This window comes from Abramis brama (assembly GCF_963993115.1).
Source record: "Abramis brama genome assembly, chromosome: 5".
Lineage (NCBI taxonomy): Eukaryota > Metazoa > Chordata > Actinopteri > Cypriniformes > Leuciscidae > Abramis > Abramis brama.
Genome location: NC_139967.1, coordinates 7,879,366 through 7,898,487, shown reverse-complemented (window position 1 = coordinate 7,898,487; position 19,122 = coordinate 7,879,366). Strand labels below are relative to the sequence as shown.

Genomic DNA, 19,122 nt, shown 5'->3' with positions numbered 1-19,122 from the left:
AATTCACAGCTTCACTGTGACAAGATGGCCGAACGGTGATGCCGGAAGTGACTGCGCCGTAAGACATCTAGCGTTTATATATGATATCTATGGTTTTGACTCCTTTTACACATTTTTATAAGCTCTTCACGAGTTTGGTCAAAATACCATCATATATAGCTATGCACATTCAACGAGCATATTTATCCCAGCACACAGCATTGTTTTGGATGTTCGGTAAGTTCCATCATGAATTATACGTAATAAGAGCCGACCAATCAGGTTGTGAACATATCCCTGTGCCTTTAGGTTCTGTGTTAAAATGCCAGGAGTGTGAACACACCCTTAAAGTGTATGTATGCACTACATACTAAGACTTTTTTTAAATTGTCAAATGCAGTTGAAAAGAAGGTGAGAGAATTTCTGGATTTTTTTTGAGGAAAACGTCATTGAAAAAAATACTTTAATCGACATAAAAGCAAGTTTTAAGAATAATAATTATTAAGAAAATTAAAATGTAAGTAAATGGGGAAATGCAATCTGAAATGCAATTTATTTTTGAATGTATTTTTTGAATGTATTTTTCCTGTATTAATCACTAAATAGAATCCACCAAATAACATTACTATGTTTCTGTATCCTGTTACATTTTATCAGTGGTAAGTCATAGGGTCATAAATGGTACCGTGTTTTAAGAATTATTTGTATGTTACATTTGTTAACTTTGAAGCAGTATGATATTGACTCCAAATGCAAATTAATGAAAACCTTTCAACCCGTTTTGTTGAGCTGTCACTGAAATTAAAATGATCAAAGGTAGAGTGGGAATGGGAACATGAAGTAGATATTAGAGCACTGGACCTATTGCTCAATTGAAGCCCACTGCTGAAACGACTAAAATGTACACACCTTACACACATTTCATGATTGTCGTTTATGCCCATAGATAATTTTTTTCTCGTAGGCTAAATAAGGGAATGAGATTTTGAGTGTGTGGTTTCTTCCATTAAATGAGCCCTTAGGGGAGTATGTTCTCTAAATGATCTGTCAGATGTTATTTTCTCTGTTCTGACACTGAAAACAAAGCGTCTGGAGCCAGCTCTGTGATGGCGAGTTTTCTTTCCTCTGCCGGCTCAGTCATCTTGCATGATTTTCCATTGATTTTAATTAAGCTTCACTCAGCAGGTGTGAATTCCTGTGTGATTAAGGCATAAGAAGCAGGTCCTCAGCACATTTTTCCGGCCAGAGAGAAAGCCAGCAAGATCGGACTGTAATGGAAGCACATTGCACAATCGCCTTTGATAAAGACTGTATACATTAAATAGTCCTTCACTTTCCAGTGTTCTTCTCCAGCTTATTATGATATTTCTACAGAAATAAGCACTGTACTTATACACTCTTAAAAGAATTATATTCTCTTTAATTTTGATATGGCCGACACACGACCAAAGAGACGACGTTTCGATGAACAAATAGCAAAGAAGTATATTGTTAGAAGGAAGCACGGAAGGGAGGGGGAGGGGGAGGGGGAGGGGACGGGATGAGGATGAGGGAGGGTCGAGCTAGCCTCCGTTTTGTTTGACAATACTTTGAACGTCAACAAGAAGTGACGTCACCCAACATCGCTTAGAGCACCTTTAACAAATGGGGGATGAAGATTGGAGTTTATAGCGACTAAACCTGCTACACATGATTTTGGTTAACCATAGTATGCAAGTGTAACCCCTCTCACCGGGTCCTTCACACCCCGCTCCATGCGGGTCTCGAACCCGGGTCTCCGGCATGAGAGTCAGGCGCTCTAACAAGGAGGCTAAAGACTGCAGCCTCTAGCATCTGTCGCTAGAGCGCCTATTGAGATCAGAGGAGTGAGGTTTACTCGCACAGCAACTACTAGCTGGCCTCCGTTACACTCACCCCCCTAAACCTCACTCCCATCCGGGTCACGGCACCAATGTAACCCCTCTCACCGGGTCCTTCACACCCCGCTCCATGCGGGTCTCGAACCCGGGTCTCCGGCATGAGAGTCAGGCGCTCTAACAAGGAGGCTAAAGACTGCAGCCTCTAGCATCTGTCGCTAGAGCGCCTATTGAGATCAGAGGAGTGAGGTTTACTCGCACAGCAACTACTAGCTGGCCTCCGTTACACAAGTCTGAAACATTAATCCAAAAGAGTTGAATGAATACATAGGCCAAACCACACAAAAGGAAAATCTATGTTTATACATTTCTCAAGTGGTTATATATAGAATATATAGGATTAAAAGGGTTTATTTCTCCTTCTCAGCAAGAATTAAGTGAGAGTCACAACTCTGCAAATTCCTTTTGGGGTCGTAAAAAGTCTTATCAGTCTCAATGTGTTCTGTAACAGGACACCGGGTTCTGCCAGTGTGTTAGCTTCATTTGGGATGTTAGTTTTGGGGAGAGTTTCATAGATCTTTGTTGGGAGAGTGAGTTTGCTGGATTATTCATTAAATAAAATGTGTCTGATTGGTCCAGATGCTACAACATCAAACATGACATGTCTGTCTGAAGCTAGTTTCTTAATGAGATACCTACATATTAAAAATGCTATCTATTTTGTCATTGCACATAATTTGCCTTGGGAGTTCGATATGGCAACATATAAATCCTAATTAATTGATATTAATTGCTTCAATTAAAGATGACAGGGGATTATATTTGAATTTAGCAAACAAATCGATCTATTATCTAAAGAATAGAATCTTGTCTTATTCTCTTTTGTACTTATATCATGCAAATTTTTTGCAGTAGAGGTCAAAGTTGAGCTCAATCTTTTGGACAAAGAGAAGGAGGTGGACCTGATGTCTCCTAATGGAAAGGCCAGTCCATTTTCAGAATGCAGACCCAACGGATCTCTGGGACACTGTTCCGACGAGGACAGCATGACGCTGCGGCCGCAGCGTAAACACAGAGATTTCATAGAGGCGTCTGTCTGCCATGTAAAAGACCTTGAGAATGGACAGTAAGTTTTTATTTATTGCTCCAATAGGGATTTTTAAAAAGTCTTTGTTAAAAATGAAATGTATAAGCCATGAACCAAGCCAACCAGCTACGAGGTGAATCATAACATTATTAAAGGTCCCGTATTATGCCCCTTTTCACAAGATGTAAAATAAGTCTCTGATGTCCCCAGAGTGTGTATGTGAAGTTTCAGCTCAAAATACCCAACAGATCATTTTTTACAGCATGTTTAAATTATCATTTTTTGGGGCTCAGAAAAACACGCTGTTTTAGTGTGTGCCCTTTAAATGCAAATAAGCTGCTGCTGGACGACCCAGGGGGCGGAGCTTCACGAGCTCACGCTCAGTCTCTCAGGACAATTTCATCTCATGGAATGATGATAATATCAGAAACTCTCAGTAACGGTGTTCATTTCGAGTCGGACAATAATGCCTACAGAGTCAGAGTGCTGTATAGAGATGGAACAGGTATAGTTTAGTAGTTTAATTACGGTTATTATAACGTATTTGTCATCTGCTTGTATGTATCCATTATTTATTAATAGCCTACAAGTCTGCTGTTTCGGACCAGGTCCGAATGATGATCAAACATATACTGATGAGTTTAATAAAGTTTATTGTACATCACACAAAAGATGAAGCGTCAGTTTTACTTCAGAAAATCACCGTAAGAGCTGAGTAAACACAGTAAGTTATAAAAAGTGCGCAAGTACATAAACGAATTTCGGTAGAGTTGAGGGAGCATTCCTGTGGGCGGAGGTTAGTCAAAAATCTGTTCTACTGACGTCATTAAAGAAGGAAGTAGAGGGATGTAGTCCAAACGGGCCGTTCGATGTAGGCGACTTCTGTTAAATAAAATATCTCGCTTGGCATTGAACTTTGAGCTTTATAATTTTACAGATATTATTTATACTCTAACAACAACATTACACACTAACTAAAGTTTGAAACATGGGATCACGAAGAACGGGACCTTTAAATTTGATTTGAAGCAAAAAAGTATTTGAAAATCGGACAAAAAGACAAAGCTACAAGACTGTGTACTTAACGGCTTTAGTGAGGGAATGAACAACAAATTATTGTGAACAGCAAAATCGAATTAAAAACCATGGAGAAATATGAAACTACGGTACTCATTTAAAAATGTTGATTATATATATAAAAACAACTTTTGCAATAAAATATGCACATATATACAAATATTTAAGTATTTTGAGAGCGTAGGGAGATCGTGATTTCGTGCTTCATGAGAGTGGGCAGAGCTAAGGAGTTCATTTGAGCCGTTTTGATTGTTATGACTCTCTGATTTCGTGGAATTTTCTGTACAGCGTCATTGGTAATGTAGTTTTCACCACGAAATCCACTGTTAAACATTATTTTAAGAATAAATTGAAATTATGTGGGCTGATGGCTTCAACAGAAGCAAATACCATGGATTAACAACCTCGTAACTAACAGTAGGACTGTCTTTTAAGGTTTATAAGGTTCCATAAGTTTCCTTATGGAGGAAATTAATGCAGTTTTTACTTTTGGGACCTGGCTGTTGCACTCAATATCGAATTTGCATATCCTTGAGTGTCATTATCAGAGATAATGAAGAAAGATTGATTATTTTGCTGTTCACTCATTAAAAAACAATGTTTACAAAAGGCTGACAAAAGTTTTTTCTTCTCAGCGATGCCATAAAACAGTGGTTCCCAAACATTTTAGAATGTCGTACCCCCTGGGGCATCCTTCTGCGTACCCCCTTTCTTCCACTTAGACTGCAGTCACACCTTTTCCATTAAGGGACAATATTTGCCCCCTTAAATGGATTTTCAGGTGCATTTATTACCTTTATAAAGGCAAAGTTTTTCTAACCCTTTTAAATGTATGTGTCATGTTTTATGTCAAATTCTTAAAATTCTATTTATTTATTTATTAATATAATAAATAAAGCAATAAATTAAACTGAATCAATAATTTCAATCAAATTAAGTCAGTATCAACAAAAGCCATCTTTGCACTGCAGTGGCACAAGCTGCATCTAGATGTATTTATTCCACACACTGTTTATTAATGCTGCTTAGAGATGGCAAGTATGCAATTACAATGGCATGAATAATATTATGAGATAATGTTTGACATTCAAAAATTTTTTCAATAGAGAAATATGAAATGATGGTAAGTGATGGAGTGATGCTTTTAAATATTAAATTAAAACTGCCAGTATAGTGGCGGCAAGCCTGTCTTATGAGTGAGTCATTAATTCATTTATTAATTCAGTAACGAAGCAAGTGGCTGCATTAATGAATGGGTCATTGAATCATTGACTCTCCTGATTCGTTCAAAGCCACGATTCGTTCACTAACGAAACACCGCTGTGTGTTGCCTGGAGATGCCCAACAATTCTGCTGTGGCTTTCGTCAGAACTATCATTTTGTTGCAAAATAGAGCAAACAATATTGTCAATACTGTGTTTAAAATTTGTCACTTAATATTACCTTTTTTGTTAGTTTAACTGTTGTATAAAATCAGTGTCACATTTGCAATCATGTGTATATATTCAGGAAAATTGCATTCTAACTCATATAATTTAGCTATTATAACATTAAAAATAAGAACTCGTACAGGGCACATTTTGTATCGAAGAGAATTTGAGTCTTAAATCTACCTCTATGCACAGCTGTGTCTATATTTGTTCTTCATGCTAGTAAGCGCTAAACCCCCACTTTTACTAATAATCAGTTTTAATGTTATTTTAAGGTGGTGTACAATTAAATGAACAGCAAAACTCAGCATTTTGTTCGCATACCCCCTGTGTTGCCTCACCTATCCCCAGGGGTATGTGTACCCCAGTTTGGGAACCACTGCCATATAACCATTTTGGGTTCCCAAAAGAACCTTTCAGTGAACAGTTTTTAAAATAACCTTTTTTTATTCGTGTGAAGAACATTGTAATAATCTGAAGAGTTTAATAATTTGTGAGTTCTATGGATGTCGAAGGTTCTTTATAGAATGCCAAAAAACAACCTTTAAGAGAGTATAGTAGATGTCTTTAGTACATCACAACTAAGAATTCAAAAAAATTTTTAATTTAGAGGCTCTTAACACCCAATTAAATAATTTGATGAACAATTTTCTTTGCTATTTTAATGTATTCCCTATTAAAATAAGTCGTTGAGCCATGAAATCAGCTATTTGCTTTTAGTTTACATCATAACTCAGCGAAACTAAACTGTTAATTGCCAGACATTCTCATTCTTAATCGCATTTTATTGGACAAAACTTTGCAAATACTAATGAGCGTAAGTGATGTCATCAATATTTTTGGTCCAGGAAGAGAAAGATTGCACATTTTAAATGCGTATATCTGTATACCAGGAGTACGCTAGCATATAGATGTCATCAAAGCTTAGAGATAGAGGTATTACGGATTTAAGGTTGTCAGTTTTTTTCATAAATGACATACTTCAGTTGTAACCTTTGAATGGATCAGTATTGAGTTGTGTTTTGGACTTTATGCTGATCATATGTGTTCTGTTGTGTTTGGCAGAATGCGTGAGGTGGATTTGGGGGCAGGTCGTGCTCTGCTCATTAAGGAACATGGAGAATTCTTTGCGATGGGACACAAGTGCCCACATTATGGGGCTCCACTGGTCAAAGGTGAGGGGCGTCCTGTGGAGCTCTCCTGGTCCTCTACATTCCATAGCTAAGGATACTAATGGCTCTCAGAGATCAACTATTTGAACTGAATGTTGTCTATTTACTTAAATATTTAGCTATTAAACATGCCTTCAGGGTTCCTACGCAGTTTGGAAAAGTATGGAATTTGATTTGAGTAATTTCCAGGTCTGGAAAAGTATGGAAAAAAGAAAGCAGAGTATGGAAAAATATTTGCTTTTCCAGACTATTTCCCCCATTTAGTTTTCTATAATAGAAAATTAAGAATTGAATGAACAAAAATGTATCATAGAAGTGTGTTTTCATGGCAGCTGTTTAGTGATTGTCAAACACGACTGAATTCAAGGTGCACTTTTTCATTATGCAAAAATGCAGGTTATAAGTGTTTTGGGTTTCTTCTCATGATATTCTTAGCACCGTATTACAGAGCCACTAAAAGGATGTTTGCAAAAATAAAAAATATGCAGACTTTCATGTGCGCATGAGAAACCATTAAACTTAGCATAGACATTGCACACTGAGCCACCTATTGCAACATCATCCCATTTCACGGTGTGGTTTCTTGGCCGCCATAGAGTGTGTTAAAGCAGACCTAAAGCCTTGAAATATAATGTACTGCCCTAATGAAAGCCAAATTTTGACCACTTTTTTTTTTTTTGTGTAATTTGAGTCTGGAAAAGTATGGAATTTTGAAATGGAAAATGTGTAGGAACCCTGTGCCTTATCAAATAGCAAAACAGATTGTTCTTTCAGTAATACTGTGTATTAAAAAACAATTCTTCTCTATTAGGCGTGCTATCAAAAGGACATGTGCGATGTCCATGGCATGGGGCATGTTTTAACATCGCTACGGGTGATATTGAAGATTTCCCTGGACTAGACAGTTTGCCTACCTTCCAGGTAACAAAAATATATATATGTATGAACTTATTGATGAATCGTGTAATTCAATTCAATTCAAGTTTATATGTTTAGTTCTTCAGGAAGCAAGGAGTATTCTGTTTTCAGTCAGAGATGAGTGAGTCAAAGTGATTTCCATATGGAAGTAATGTACAGCTATAAGATAATATAAGAATCATGACTTTTGTGTGAAAGTTAAACAGGTTGATGCACAAATAGTGAATGAAATCTACTGATAAATAAAAGAAGCATATTCCCAAAAAGACATAGTACGTGGTACATATTGCTGATCAGAAGAGAGAAAATGAACCTCAGTATGTGTCATCACTAAACAGTGGGGGTGTTTTCATAATCCCACTGTTATGTAATTATCTGCCATGTCAATTTTCTTTACTCATTATTTCAGGTCAGAGTCGAAAAGGAGAAGGTGATAATAAGAGCAAACAAGCAGGTAAAGAGTCTCTCTGTGTCTGGAGTATGTGTGTAAAGAGAGTTAAATTTAACAACAGTTGTAAATGGTAATGTGTGGGAAATCATCTGTTTCCTGACAGGCCCTTCAGACTCAGCGGCGGTCAAAGGCCATGTCAAAATGTTCAGCTGTCATCAATTCCAGCACTGGATTCAGCCATGTTCTCATTATTGGATCAGGTTGCAGCCATAATGTTATAAAATGCACTAACATGGGGGCAAATTCACTAGATAGTGTTGTTCTAGAGAGGAATCAATCTCAGTGCATATTCATTAAAAGGATGCATGTTTACCATAATTAATTACTTAAAGTATTCCAGACACAGTGCTATTATAGCGCACATATACAGTAGGGCTTTTAAAACTGGACTTAACCCTGGGCTATCATTGTTCTAACCCCTGCTTTTAAACCCGGGTAAAGGAATATTTAACACTTGTAATTTAGAAGTGGGGTCAGGACCACTTATTACCTGGGGTTATGAAACCCTTAGCATCGCTTTTGCTGTGCCAAACCTGTACAGTGTGAAACTATACAGTGTTAGAATGTTAATGCTAGATGCTTAGAAACCTGCAACCAACCTCATGTTCTCATGCTTAGACAGTCACGGAAACACTGCGTGTTGTATAAATAGTCGCTTCAGTGTTTGATGAGAAATGTAAAATGGCGATGGAAAACATGTCAATTGGAGTGAAGAAGAGACAGTTTCATTCTTACCTTTTTAAAGACCTGAAAAAACCTGACAGTACAGTCGGCAATCTATAGCTATGAGCTCTTACACACACAGCTCTCGCGCACAGCTAATAAAGACGTTAACTCGTGGTTTGGGAATGTATCGTGTGAAACATCATCTTATGAATACCCAGGATTTATTATTAACCCCCTGGTAAATTATGAGCAGTGTGAAACATGAAGCAAAATAACCCAGGATTCCTAGGGTTAATGACCCAGGGGTTAATGCTTTCAAGTGTGAAAAGCTCTTGTGTCTAATTAAACTGGATTTCAGGGAATATGACGCCATTTTTTGCATTGAAATACAGTGTGCACTCTTTACCGGATTCACCCTATGATGTTTGGAGTAGTAAACCTTTATAAAGCTTACTATACATGCGCAGCTTACTGTTGTAGCTTTACAGTCCACTAACCTTGTCAACTGGGTTATATACAGTATTCACAGTAAAACATTAATTGCTTCCTACTCATATTGTTTAATCTATTTACATGTGGGTGACGTAACTTGATGATGTACCGTGAAATGCACTTTAACATGCCTTGACAAAAGAAAAGAATCACACTGAGACATTCCTTTACATATAATTTCCTGTCCCAAACTGATTTTATTTTTACTTCTTATACATGTTTTCTGGCAGATAAGGAGCTGAATTTCTACATTTGTTACAGACTAGACAGGTCCAACGTTTGCATTCCATCTTTAAACATAATACAATGCAATTACTGATTGCTAAGTTAAAATGAAGATAAAATGTAAGAGATAACATCCAAAGCATCAGCTAAAATCATGCATTTATATTCAGATTAGAGTTCAAGATAAAGATCGCCACTAGTCTTTCACACACACAAAAACAGTGACATCTCAGTCAGCTCAATAAACTACACATACACTTACATCACAACATGTGGCATGTTAACAATGTCAGTTTTTGATATTGAAATTACTGTCAAAACTGATGTTAGTAAAGCAAATGGTCTTCAAAAGGTTGTGTCAGCACCTGCTCTGACCTCTGTTGATGTTCTCACTCAGGTCCTGCTGCTCTGGTGTGCGCTGAGACTCTGAGGCAGGAGGGCTTCACAGACCGTATAGTGATGTGCACCATGGACAAACATCTGCCTTACGACAGGCCTAAACTGAGTAAGGTTTGTACACAGAACAGTCCATAGAACAGTGAGATTTAAGGTTTACAATATAAAATTAACATAAAACTGTTTTTCCAATATAATTTTTTTCTCTTGACCTCAAATATGCTAAAATTCAGCTGGTATAATAATATTGATTTGATGCTTTTCTCTTCAGTCTTTAGAGAGCACAGCTGAGCATCTGCAGTTGCGATCCTCTGACTTCTTTCAAGTGCACGACATAGAGATCCTTTTAGAGAAAGAGGTGAGACCCTTTGGCCTGAAATTTACTAAGGTTTACTTCATTTAATGAGGAAAAATAGGCTCGTTGGAAAAACGTACCTGTGGCGACATTTCTGCAATTTCTGTCCAGTAAGTGAAACAGATGAACGTGAATTTGGCAACGTTTTATTAGATTGGTTGTTGTATGTATCGTGGTGGTTCGGAAATTAAATGTCTGGTGAGTGGCGCTAAAAGTGTGAGAGAACCATGCGATGCTTCTACAATCGTGTAAAAGTGTTTTGAGGTCAGAACATAGTATTGTACAAGGAACTGCACGAAAATAAGCCTTTTGTAATCGATAATCTGGCCCTTTCATAATTTGTTTGAAAAGGAATAAAGGTTGTTGGTGTTTTACTGCCTTTAGCGTTCTTTTCAGCTGGAAACGGCAGTGAATTGTATAGGCATATTTGTTGAGTTTTGAGGCATGTTTTTTTCATTGAGCATATGGTGGGGAAAAAAAGAAAAATATGATTCTAATCTCTTTTTCAGCCCATTACAAAAAAAGAATTGCGGTGGTACAATGGCACAGTGATGGTATCAGATGCTAATACTATGGTATTCTTTATAGAATACTTCTTTCACAAAAGCTTCTTTATAGTGGAGCAAAGTTATTTAGATTTTGAACATTTTCTTCAAACATGGTTCTTTTAAAGACCTGTTTACTGAAAGGTTCTTTGGAGAACCCAAAATTATTTTTCAGTGGCATTGCTGAGAAATCCCTCTCATGGTATCTTTATTTCTAAGAGTGAACCTCCAAGAATACCATGATACTTTTTGGTACCGTTTTATTAGTGATATGACCCAGTATCTCAATAATTTAGTCTAAATATGTGTAATTTTTACAAATGTATATGCAGAATTACATAAACTGCCATTTGTTTCTTCATAGGTTGTTTCTGTGGATGTAAAGACACGGACTGTGATATTTCGGGATGGTTTTAAAATGGAGTATCGAAAACTCTTCATTGCCACAGGGAGCAGGTAAAGGCCACACATGACTACCTGTTGATCCTATGAGTATTAAACAAAATGTGTTGAATTAATAAGTTTCATCCTTCATCTTTATAGACCCAAACCTCTGAGCTACAAAGGCAAAGATGTGGGAAATGTGTTTCACCTCAGAACACCAGAAGATGCAAACGGCATCGCTACACTCGCCAGCAGTAAGAATGCCGTCATTGTGGGAACCTCGTTTATTGGTGAGAGCTTATGGGGAATTTACATACATTTTTTTAGTCTGTTTAGTTGAATATATTCAGTTACATGTCACTAGTCATTTGCACTTGCCACATTTCTTGTGTTCAGATATACAGTGGCTCCAGAAAGCATGTAGACACTTAGTGTTAGTTCACCCCGAAAATGAAAAGTATGTCATCATTTACTCACCCTCATGTCGTTCCAAACCTGTAAGACTTTTGTTCATCTTCGAAACACAAATGAAGATAATGTAATCCAAAAGGTTTCTGTACCTCTATTGACAGCTACACAACTAGCACTTTGATGCTTCAAAAAGTTCATAAAGAGATCGTAAAACTAATCCATATGAATTAAGCGGTTTAGTCCGGATTTTCTGAAGAGACTGGATTGCTTTATATGATGAACAGATTGAATTTAGGCTTTTATTCACTTATAAACATTGATCAGCGAACATAAACAGAAGTTCAACTGAACCTGCTTGATGTGCAAGAACAAACCTCATTGGTTCTTGAGGAAGCTCAAACGTGTGAGAATGAGCTTCTGTTTACCATATCTGATGTGCATCGATCAATGTTTATATGTGAGTAAAAGCCTAAATTCAATCTGTTCATCATATAAAGCGATCACGTCTCTTCAGAAAATTTGCACTAATCCGATCAATTCATATGGATGAACGAAAGTTTTACTGGTTTGGAACAACATGAGGGTGAGTCAATGATGACAGAATTATCATTCTGGGTGAGCTACCCCTTTAAAGCCACACTTTAAGATGAATGAATGGATTCCTCCTGTGAGGAAAACTGACTTCATACATCCACTAAAATCACCTTGACGTCAGTTGAGGTTAAAAATCATTGCAAAAAAACAGCATTTGTTTGCCAATGTCAGTTGTTTCAACAAGATTCAAAAAATTTAAATGGTTTAAGTGTCCACATACTTTTTTGGTCTACTTTATGAAAAATAAAGTATGTGATGTGCGGTGTTCAGGTATGGAGGTGGCTGCAGCTCTCACAGATAAGGCTCACTCAGTGTCTGTGATCGGCATAGAGGCCGTGCCATTCCGGAAAGCTCTCGGAGAGAAAGTGGGGAAAGCTTTGATGAAGGTGAGAGAATATCTATCTATCTATCTATCTATCTATCTATCTATCTATCTATCTATCTATCTATCTATCTATCTATCTATCTATCTATCTATCTATCTATCCATCCATCCATCCATCCATCCATCCATCCATCCATCCATCCATCCATCCATCCATCCATCCATCCATCCATCCATCCATCCATCCATCCATCCATCCATCCATCCATCCATCCATCCATCCATCCAGAGAGACTGAATATACAGTATATATATATAATATACTGTATATGAAGAATATCAAGATTTAAGCATACAGTATATACAGTATTAAATTTAAATATTTAAACATAATAGTATTTAGATTTAAGCATCTTAAGTAATCTTTGTATACATACTGTATATAAGCATTTACAGTAATCTTTAAACGGTGTAAATCAGAGATGCCCAAACGTTTTTCTATGAAGAGACAAAAATCAAACTTGATTGAGGGCTGTGGGTCGAAAGTAAATGTTGCATTATACCCATTATACAATGCAACACTATATTATAACATAAAAAAAAAAATCTAATTCACTTATATTCTGTATATTTTAAAGCAAAAATTAACTAAACAAACAGATACATATGAAGATATGCTTAAAAAAAAGGTGAAGTGTGAACCTTTAAAGCTTAGAAAGCTAAATTATTGTTTTAAAAAAGTTTTAAACAATACAGTTTAGTAAATAGAAAAGCAATTGTATTTGCTTAGGCATTCATTTCATAATACTAATTTTATAATAGCAAAGTTAAGCATGTTTAAATTAATACATTTTAAATCATTACTTTTGCCAGTGTTTTGAGTGTGTATAATAACTTTCAACTTTTATAAAACTGATTGTTGTCCCACACCATCAATCTCTTACATTGCTGTTTCATGCATCTCATATCAAATATATGATTATGTTGTCATAATAAACTCTGACAGGCTGAAATGACTCACTGACTGTATTTTATCCCTTGCTGTAACCACATTATATTCAAGGAGTATTTCCCTCATTGCATTATTCTTTTCTTTTTGTTTCTCTACTCAGCTGTTCGAGTTGAACAGGGTGAAGTTCTACATGTTGAACGAGGTGTGGGAGATGCGAGGGCATAATGGACAGGTATCATGAAAGTGAGAGAAACAGGAGTTCAGTGAAGTGTAGGTCTCTCTCTGTCTCTCTGCCTCTCTCTCTCTCTCGTTCCTGTAGGTTGATTTATTACACTTGCTCTCACAGTGGCTCTGCTTAGCTTTGAATATTTTTTAATGCAGCTATTGCATTAATGGAGTGGCCCTGGGCTAAAATATAAGAACTTATAACACGAGAACGCACACAGCCAGTGAAGTAAATGTATAATTGAGATTAAGCTGAATTGTGATCTGTTATGAAATTACACTTTTGATAAATATTGTCTTTCCAAAGAAATAACATAATGAGATTTGTATGCTGTTTTTGAAGTCACAGTGGTCAGAAAGTGCCAACTATAAGAACTTAAATGTGAAATTGAAATATTTTTGTTTCTTTTGTTTCAACAGTTAAAAGAAGTGGTTCTAAAAAGTGGCAAAGTCTTAAGAGCTGACGTCTGTGTTATTGGCATAGGTGAGTCAATGAAATTACAGAAATCCGGCTTTCCATTTTTTTTCCTCTCCCTTTATTTCCTGTTGCAAGTCCCATTGTAGTCTTGACTATATAACATTAAATAAATAATAAAAATGTTTACATTTTTCAAAAGAAGTCTCTCATGCTCACTAAGGCTTCATTTATTTGATAAAACTGCAGTAAAACCAGTAATATTGCGGAATATTATTACAATTTAAAATAGCTAATTTCTATTTGAATATATATTAAAATGTAATTTATTCCTGTGATCAAAGCTGAATTTTCAGCATCATTACTCCACTACTCCATGATCCTTCAGAAATCATTCTAATATGATGATTTGATGTTTAAGAAACATTTCGTATTATTATCAATTTTGAATATATATATACACTACCGGTCAAAAGTTTTAGATCGGTAAGATTTTTTATGTTTTTAAAATAAGTATCTTCTGCTCACCATGGCTGCATTTATTTGATTAAAAATACAAACAAAAACAGTCATATTGTGAAATATTATTACAATTTAAAACAGCTGTTTTCTATGTGAATATATAGTTAAATGTAATTTATTCCTGTGATCAAAGCTGAATTTTCAGCATCATTACTCCAGTCTTCAGTGTCACATGATCCTTCAGAAATCACTCTAATATGATGATTTGATGCTCAAGAGACATTTATAATTATTATCAATGTTGAAAACAGTTTTGTACATTTTTATTTCATGATGCTATGATGAATAGAAAGTTCAAAAGAACAGCATTTATCTGAAATGGAAAGCTTTTGTAACATTAAACACAACCCTTCAAAAGTTTGGGGTCAGTAAGAATTTTAATTTTATTTTTTGGGGAAATAAATAAAATAAATTAATACTTTTATTCATCAAGGATGAGTTAAACTGATCAAAAGTTACAGTAAAGACATTTATAATGTTAGAAAATATTCTATTTTAAATAAATGCTGTTCTTTTGAACTTTCTATTCATCAAAGAATTTTGAAAAAAAATTGTACACAACTGTTTTCTACATTGAAAATAATAATGAATGTTTTTTGAGCATAAAATCAGCATATTATAATGATTTCAGAAGGATCATGTGACACTGAAGACTGGAGTAATGATGTTGAAAATTCAGCTTTCATCTGAGGAATAAATGACATTTTAAAATATATTAAAATAGAAAACAGTCATTTTAAATTGTCATAATATTTCACAATTTTACTGTTTTTTTTTTATTGTTTTTTATCAAATAAATGCAGCCTTGGTGAGCAGAAGAGACTTCTTTTAAAAACATAAAAAATCTTACCGATCTAAAACTTTTGACCAGTAGTGTGTGTATATATATATATCATAATTTTATTTATATATTTTTTTATAACAATTATTGCCCACCCAGGAAAACAAACACATAACAGATTATAGTGGGGCATGCTGTCAAACTATGTGGGTTACAGTAAATTGTCACAATAAAAACTAGCAGTTAACCAGGCTTTAAACAATTATAAAATACATTAAAAAATACAAATTTGTGTCAGGGTCCTGATTATAAGTGTGTGTGTGTGTGTTTAGGCTCGGGTCCAGCCACAGCATTCCTGAAGCAGAGCGGAGTGCACATGGACTCCAAAGGATTCATCCCAGTCAATAAGGTTCAGTCATTCTGCAATACTGCATGTTACTGTATGTACTGTACATCTCTTACTAACACACTATCATCTGTTACCAAACTGTCTGTTTCTGCAAGCTGTGCTAATCTGCCCATACTTATTTCTACTGTATCAGTGATAAATAGTTGTTTGAGTGCGATGACCTTGAGTATTACATGATAATGAGTCAAAGGACAATGTCATAATAGTGTGTAAACTTCCACCTTTAACCCTTTCAGACCATGCAGACGAACATCGATGGGGTCTTCGCTGGGGGTGACGTGGTAACCTTTCCTCTAGCTCTGCGCAGCAATAAGAAGGTGAACATTCCCCACTGGCAGATGGCTCATGTACACGGTAAGACCTGTAGCCCATTGGGATGTGCTTATGCCAAATAATGTTTCATTCATTCAACCATAATGAGAACGAGATTTTGACATTTTTCCATCTTCCACTGCAGGTCGAGTGGCTGCCCTAAGCATGATGGGAAAGGCCTCAGATATTAAAACGGTGCCTTATTTCTGGACAGCCATGTTTGGGAAAAGCATACGATATGCAGGTAAGGACAAACTTCTAGCACTGAAAATACACTTCATGAAGAACACTCTAGACTCGGTGAACGTTTGACGTAGTTTCAGCGTCAGCGCTCCCTTGATGCATCTCAAGTGCTTTAAATCTTGTTGTCAAGGTTATGGAGAAGGCTTTGATGATGTCGTCATCCAGGGAGATTTGGATGAGCTGAAATTTGTGGCATTCTACACAAAGTGAGTTTATTTGATCTTTATTAAATCATTAAGGGCAAGATTTACTGAACAGTGCAAATTAGCATGAGCGCAATTCCACAAAAGCACTAATGGGAGTGGAAAGTTCTGAGCGCGATCTACTGACGACGCGCAAATTAAAGAACACAGACGCAGTCGGATCATTTCCATAATGACAATCTACCAAGAGCAGCGCAAATTAGCATCTGGTTTCAGACATGCTTTTTTGGGGCGGTAAATAATGGTGCAGATATCAGTAAATTGACGAGCGCAAGCCTTATTAAATCACCTTGCATGATTCATTTAAATACTTTCCTCCCATACATTTTGCGTCTGAAAGGGAAACTCCTACAAATGCAGTTGCAATGCGGTCAGTCGCTAAATGAACCCTGTCCGCACCTTTTCAGTGCTAATTCTTCACTGCGTGTCTTTAGTAAATCCTGACAGTAGTTTATTAATGCCAAAAGAGGGTTTGTGCTGGCGCAAGCTGTCAGTAAATCTGGCCCTAAATTTATTATTATTATGTACTCGATTTTTAAAATGTTAAAATTTATAATTTAATACAATTATTATTATTATTAATATTTTATTTGATTAAATTATGAAATTATATAAACAACTAAAGTTTTATATTTTTATTAATTATTATTATTTATAATAATAACGATAATAATTTGTGGCATTCTATACAAAGTAAGTGTATTTGATCAAGGCATTTATCATTATTAATGACAGCTGTTAGACATTAGTCATTCGGATATTCATTGATGCAACTGATCAGAAAACATGACTTTAATACCTTACACACTAGTTTTGCACAGAAAGCATTATTGATTCGTTATACTCTATTTATCTTGAATTTCAAGTCACACTAAACTTCTAAAAATGAGTGGCAGGAACTAAATAATTTGTAATTTCTGTTATTAGTTTTGGATATTACTCACTATGTTAATCAGCACAAAGATAATGAGTTTATGATTTTGCTAGACATAATCTGCACGATTTACATAATCTACAATCTTAACTGCATTCTTATTTTCTAAAATCGATTCATATATATGTATATCACAGATGAAAGAAACAGATCAGGAAAATGGCATGATTATACTTGTTTTTTTCTCTCACAAAAATACTAAGCAGAACAACTGTTTTCAACATTGATAATGATAATCATAAAAAATGTCTCTTGAGCAGCAAATCATCATGTTAGAATGATTTCTGAAGGATCATGTGACACATTACAATTTAAAACATATTCAAATAGAATACAGTTATTTTAATTTGTAATAATATATTTTGCAATATTACTGTTTTTACTGTATTTTTGATCAAATAAATTCAGCCTTGGTGAGCATAAGACACTTCTTTCCAAAACATGTTTTCAAACTTTTGACAGGTACGGTATTCATTTCTATGAAACTATACTGTTGTTGTATTGAGTGTTCAGCTGCTGAAGCTCAGTGTTCTGTGTTTAATCCACCGTGATTACAGGAGTGAGGAGGTGGTAGCCGTGGCCAGTATGAACTACGACCCCATTGTGTCACGGGTTGCCGAAGTCTTTCGCTCTGGAAAGACGATTAGGAAACGTGATGTGGAGTAAGTACATTTTCTAGTTTCACAGAAAACACTGACTATAGATGTACTAAGGTTTAAACATGTCATAGCAACGTATAGACATGAAATCTGGTTTTTCCTCTAATATTTATATCTTATTTTACATTTATCTTATTTACCAAAAATGTCTTTGAGTAGTTTTAAGTTTAGATAATGAAAACCCTGATAGAAACTCTCTCATTTTATCATTCTTAGCTAGAAAAGACAGTATTTAAAAATCTGCTTTGTATTATTTTCTCTGCAGGACAGGAGACATGTCATGGCTGATAGACAAAGGCTCACAGTGAGAACGTGCACATTGTGTGTTTTCCTTGCCAAACTCGGACGATCTCCTGTACCAGATGTAGTCTTAGTGCTGCAGCTGCAGTTGGTTAAGTGGGACACTACATGGGAGACGTGTGCTGTCCTAAAGCGAGCACCTGGGCCGTGCCGAGGACGTCGTCCCCGTGAGGTGGAACCTCTCCAGGCCTGGATTCATTCACAGCGCTAACAAATGAGCCATACCTGGTTTTTACCCTCTGTACTAGACAGGACAGCTCTCTCTCTCTCTCTCTCTCTCTCTCTTTCGCGGATTGGTCGACTCGGGCCTCTCTGCTTTTGCATGAAGCATCTGCCTGTACACAGTGTTCACAGGAGAGCCGTTAAGGGGAATTATCATATTTTATTTTGTACATGCGACTTTGTATATAGCTGTTACCAGAAGAAACGTTCAAAAAAAATAAGACTGCACTTTTTCTACCGAACCTCTGCTACTGATTAGCCTGGCTACGGGATGCTTGGCTCTCATCGAAATATGCAGCCCCATGCAGCTTCGCTCGCGGCAGTTTGTAGATGTAGAGAGAGCAGATGCATGATAATTCATATGCATAGGGCATTCGTTTTCATTAAGAATTTCCAAAAGGATTTTAACGTGGGATTATTATTCAGGGAAGGTAACAAGGTCCATATGTCAATGTCTATGAATATAAATCAAATATATGATACCATATACCATATATCACAATTTACATGGTAATTGGGAGAATATCACGAAACCATAATAAAAAAAAATATATAAATAGCTTAAAAGAAAAGTAAGTCTAT

The 19,122-nt window shown here is 36.0% G+C and overlaps 1 protein-coding gene across 1 annotated transcript in view; it reads left to right on the top strand.

The window, feature by feature from the left end:
• Positions 1-19,122, top strand: part of aifm3 (AIF family member 3) — a 30,661-nt gene extending 11,539 nt beyond the window's left edge. Inside the window, exons 3-20 of the mRNA XM_084113803.1 lie at positions 2,748-2,961; positions 6,495-6,604; positions 7,413-7,522; positions 7,929-7,973; positions 8,074-8,170; positions 9,751-9,863; positions 10,021-10,107; positions 11,014-11,105; positions 11,193-11,323; positions 12,309-12,424; positions 13,476-13,547; positions 13,961-14,024; positions 15,591-15,667; positions 15,904-16,021; positions 16,125-16,223; positions 16,353-16,428; positions 17,917-18,021; positions 18,284-19,122. Of these exons, the coding sequence (XP_083969929.1) occupies positions 2,748-2,961; positions 6,495-6,604; positions 7,413-7,522; positions 7,929-7,973; positions 8,074-8,170; positions 9,751-9,863; positions 10,021-10,107; positions 11,014-11,105; positions 11,193-11,323; positions 12,309-12,424; positions 13,476-13,547; positions 13,961-14,024; positions 15,591-15,667; positions 15,904-16,021; positions 16,125-16,223; positions 16,353-16,428; positions 17,917-18,021; positions 18,284-18,326 (1,769 nt within the window). The 3' untranslated portion in view covers positions 18,327-19,122. The remainder of the gene's footprint in view (positions 1-2,747; positions 2,962-6,494; positions 6,605-7,412; positions 7,523-7,928; positions 7,974-8,073; positions 8,171-9,750; positions 9,864-10,020; positions 10,108-11,013; positions 11,106-11,192; positions 11,324-12,308; positions 12,425-13,475; positions 13,548-13,960; positions 14,025-15,590; positions 15,668-15,903; positions 16,022-16,124; positions 16,224-16,352; positions 16,429-17,916; positions 18,022-18,283) is intronic.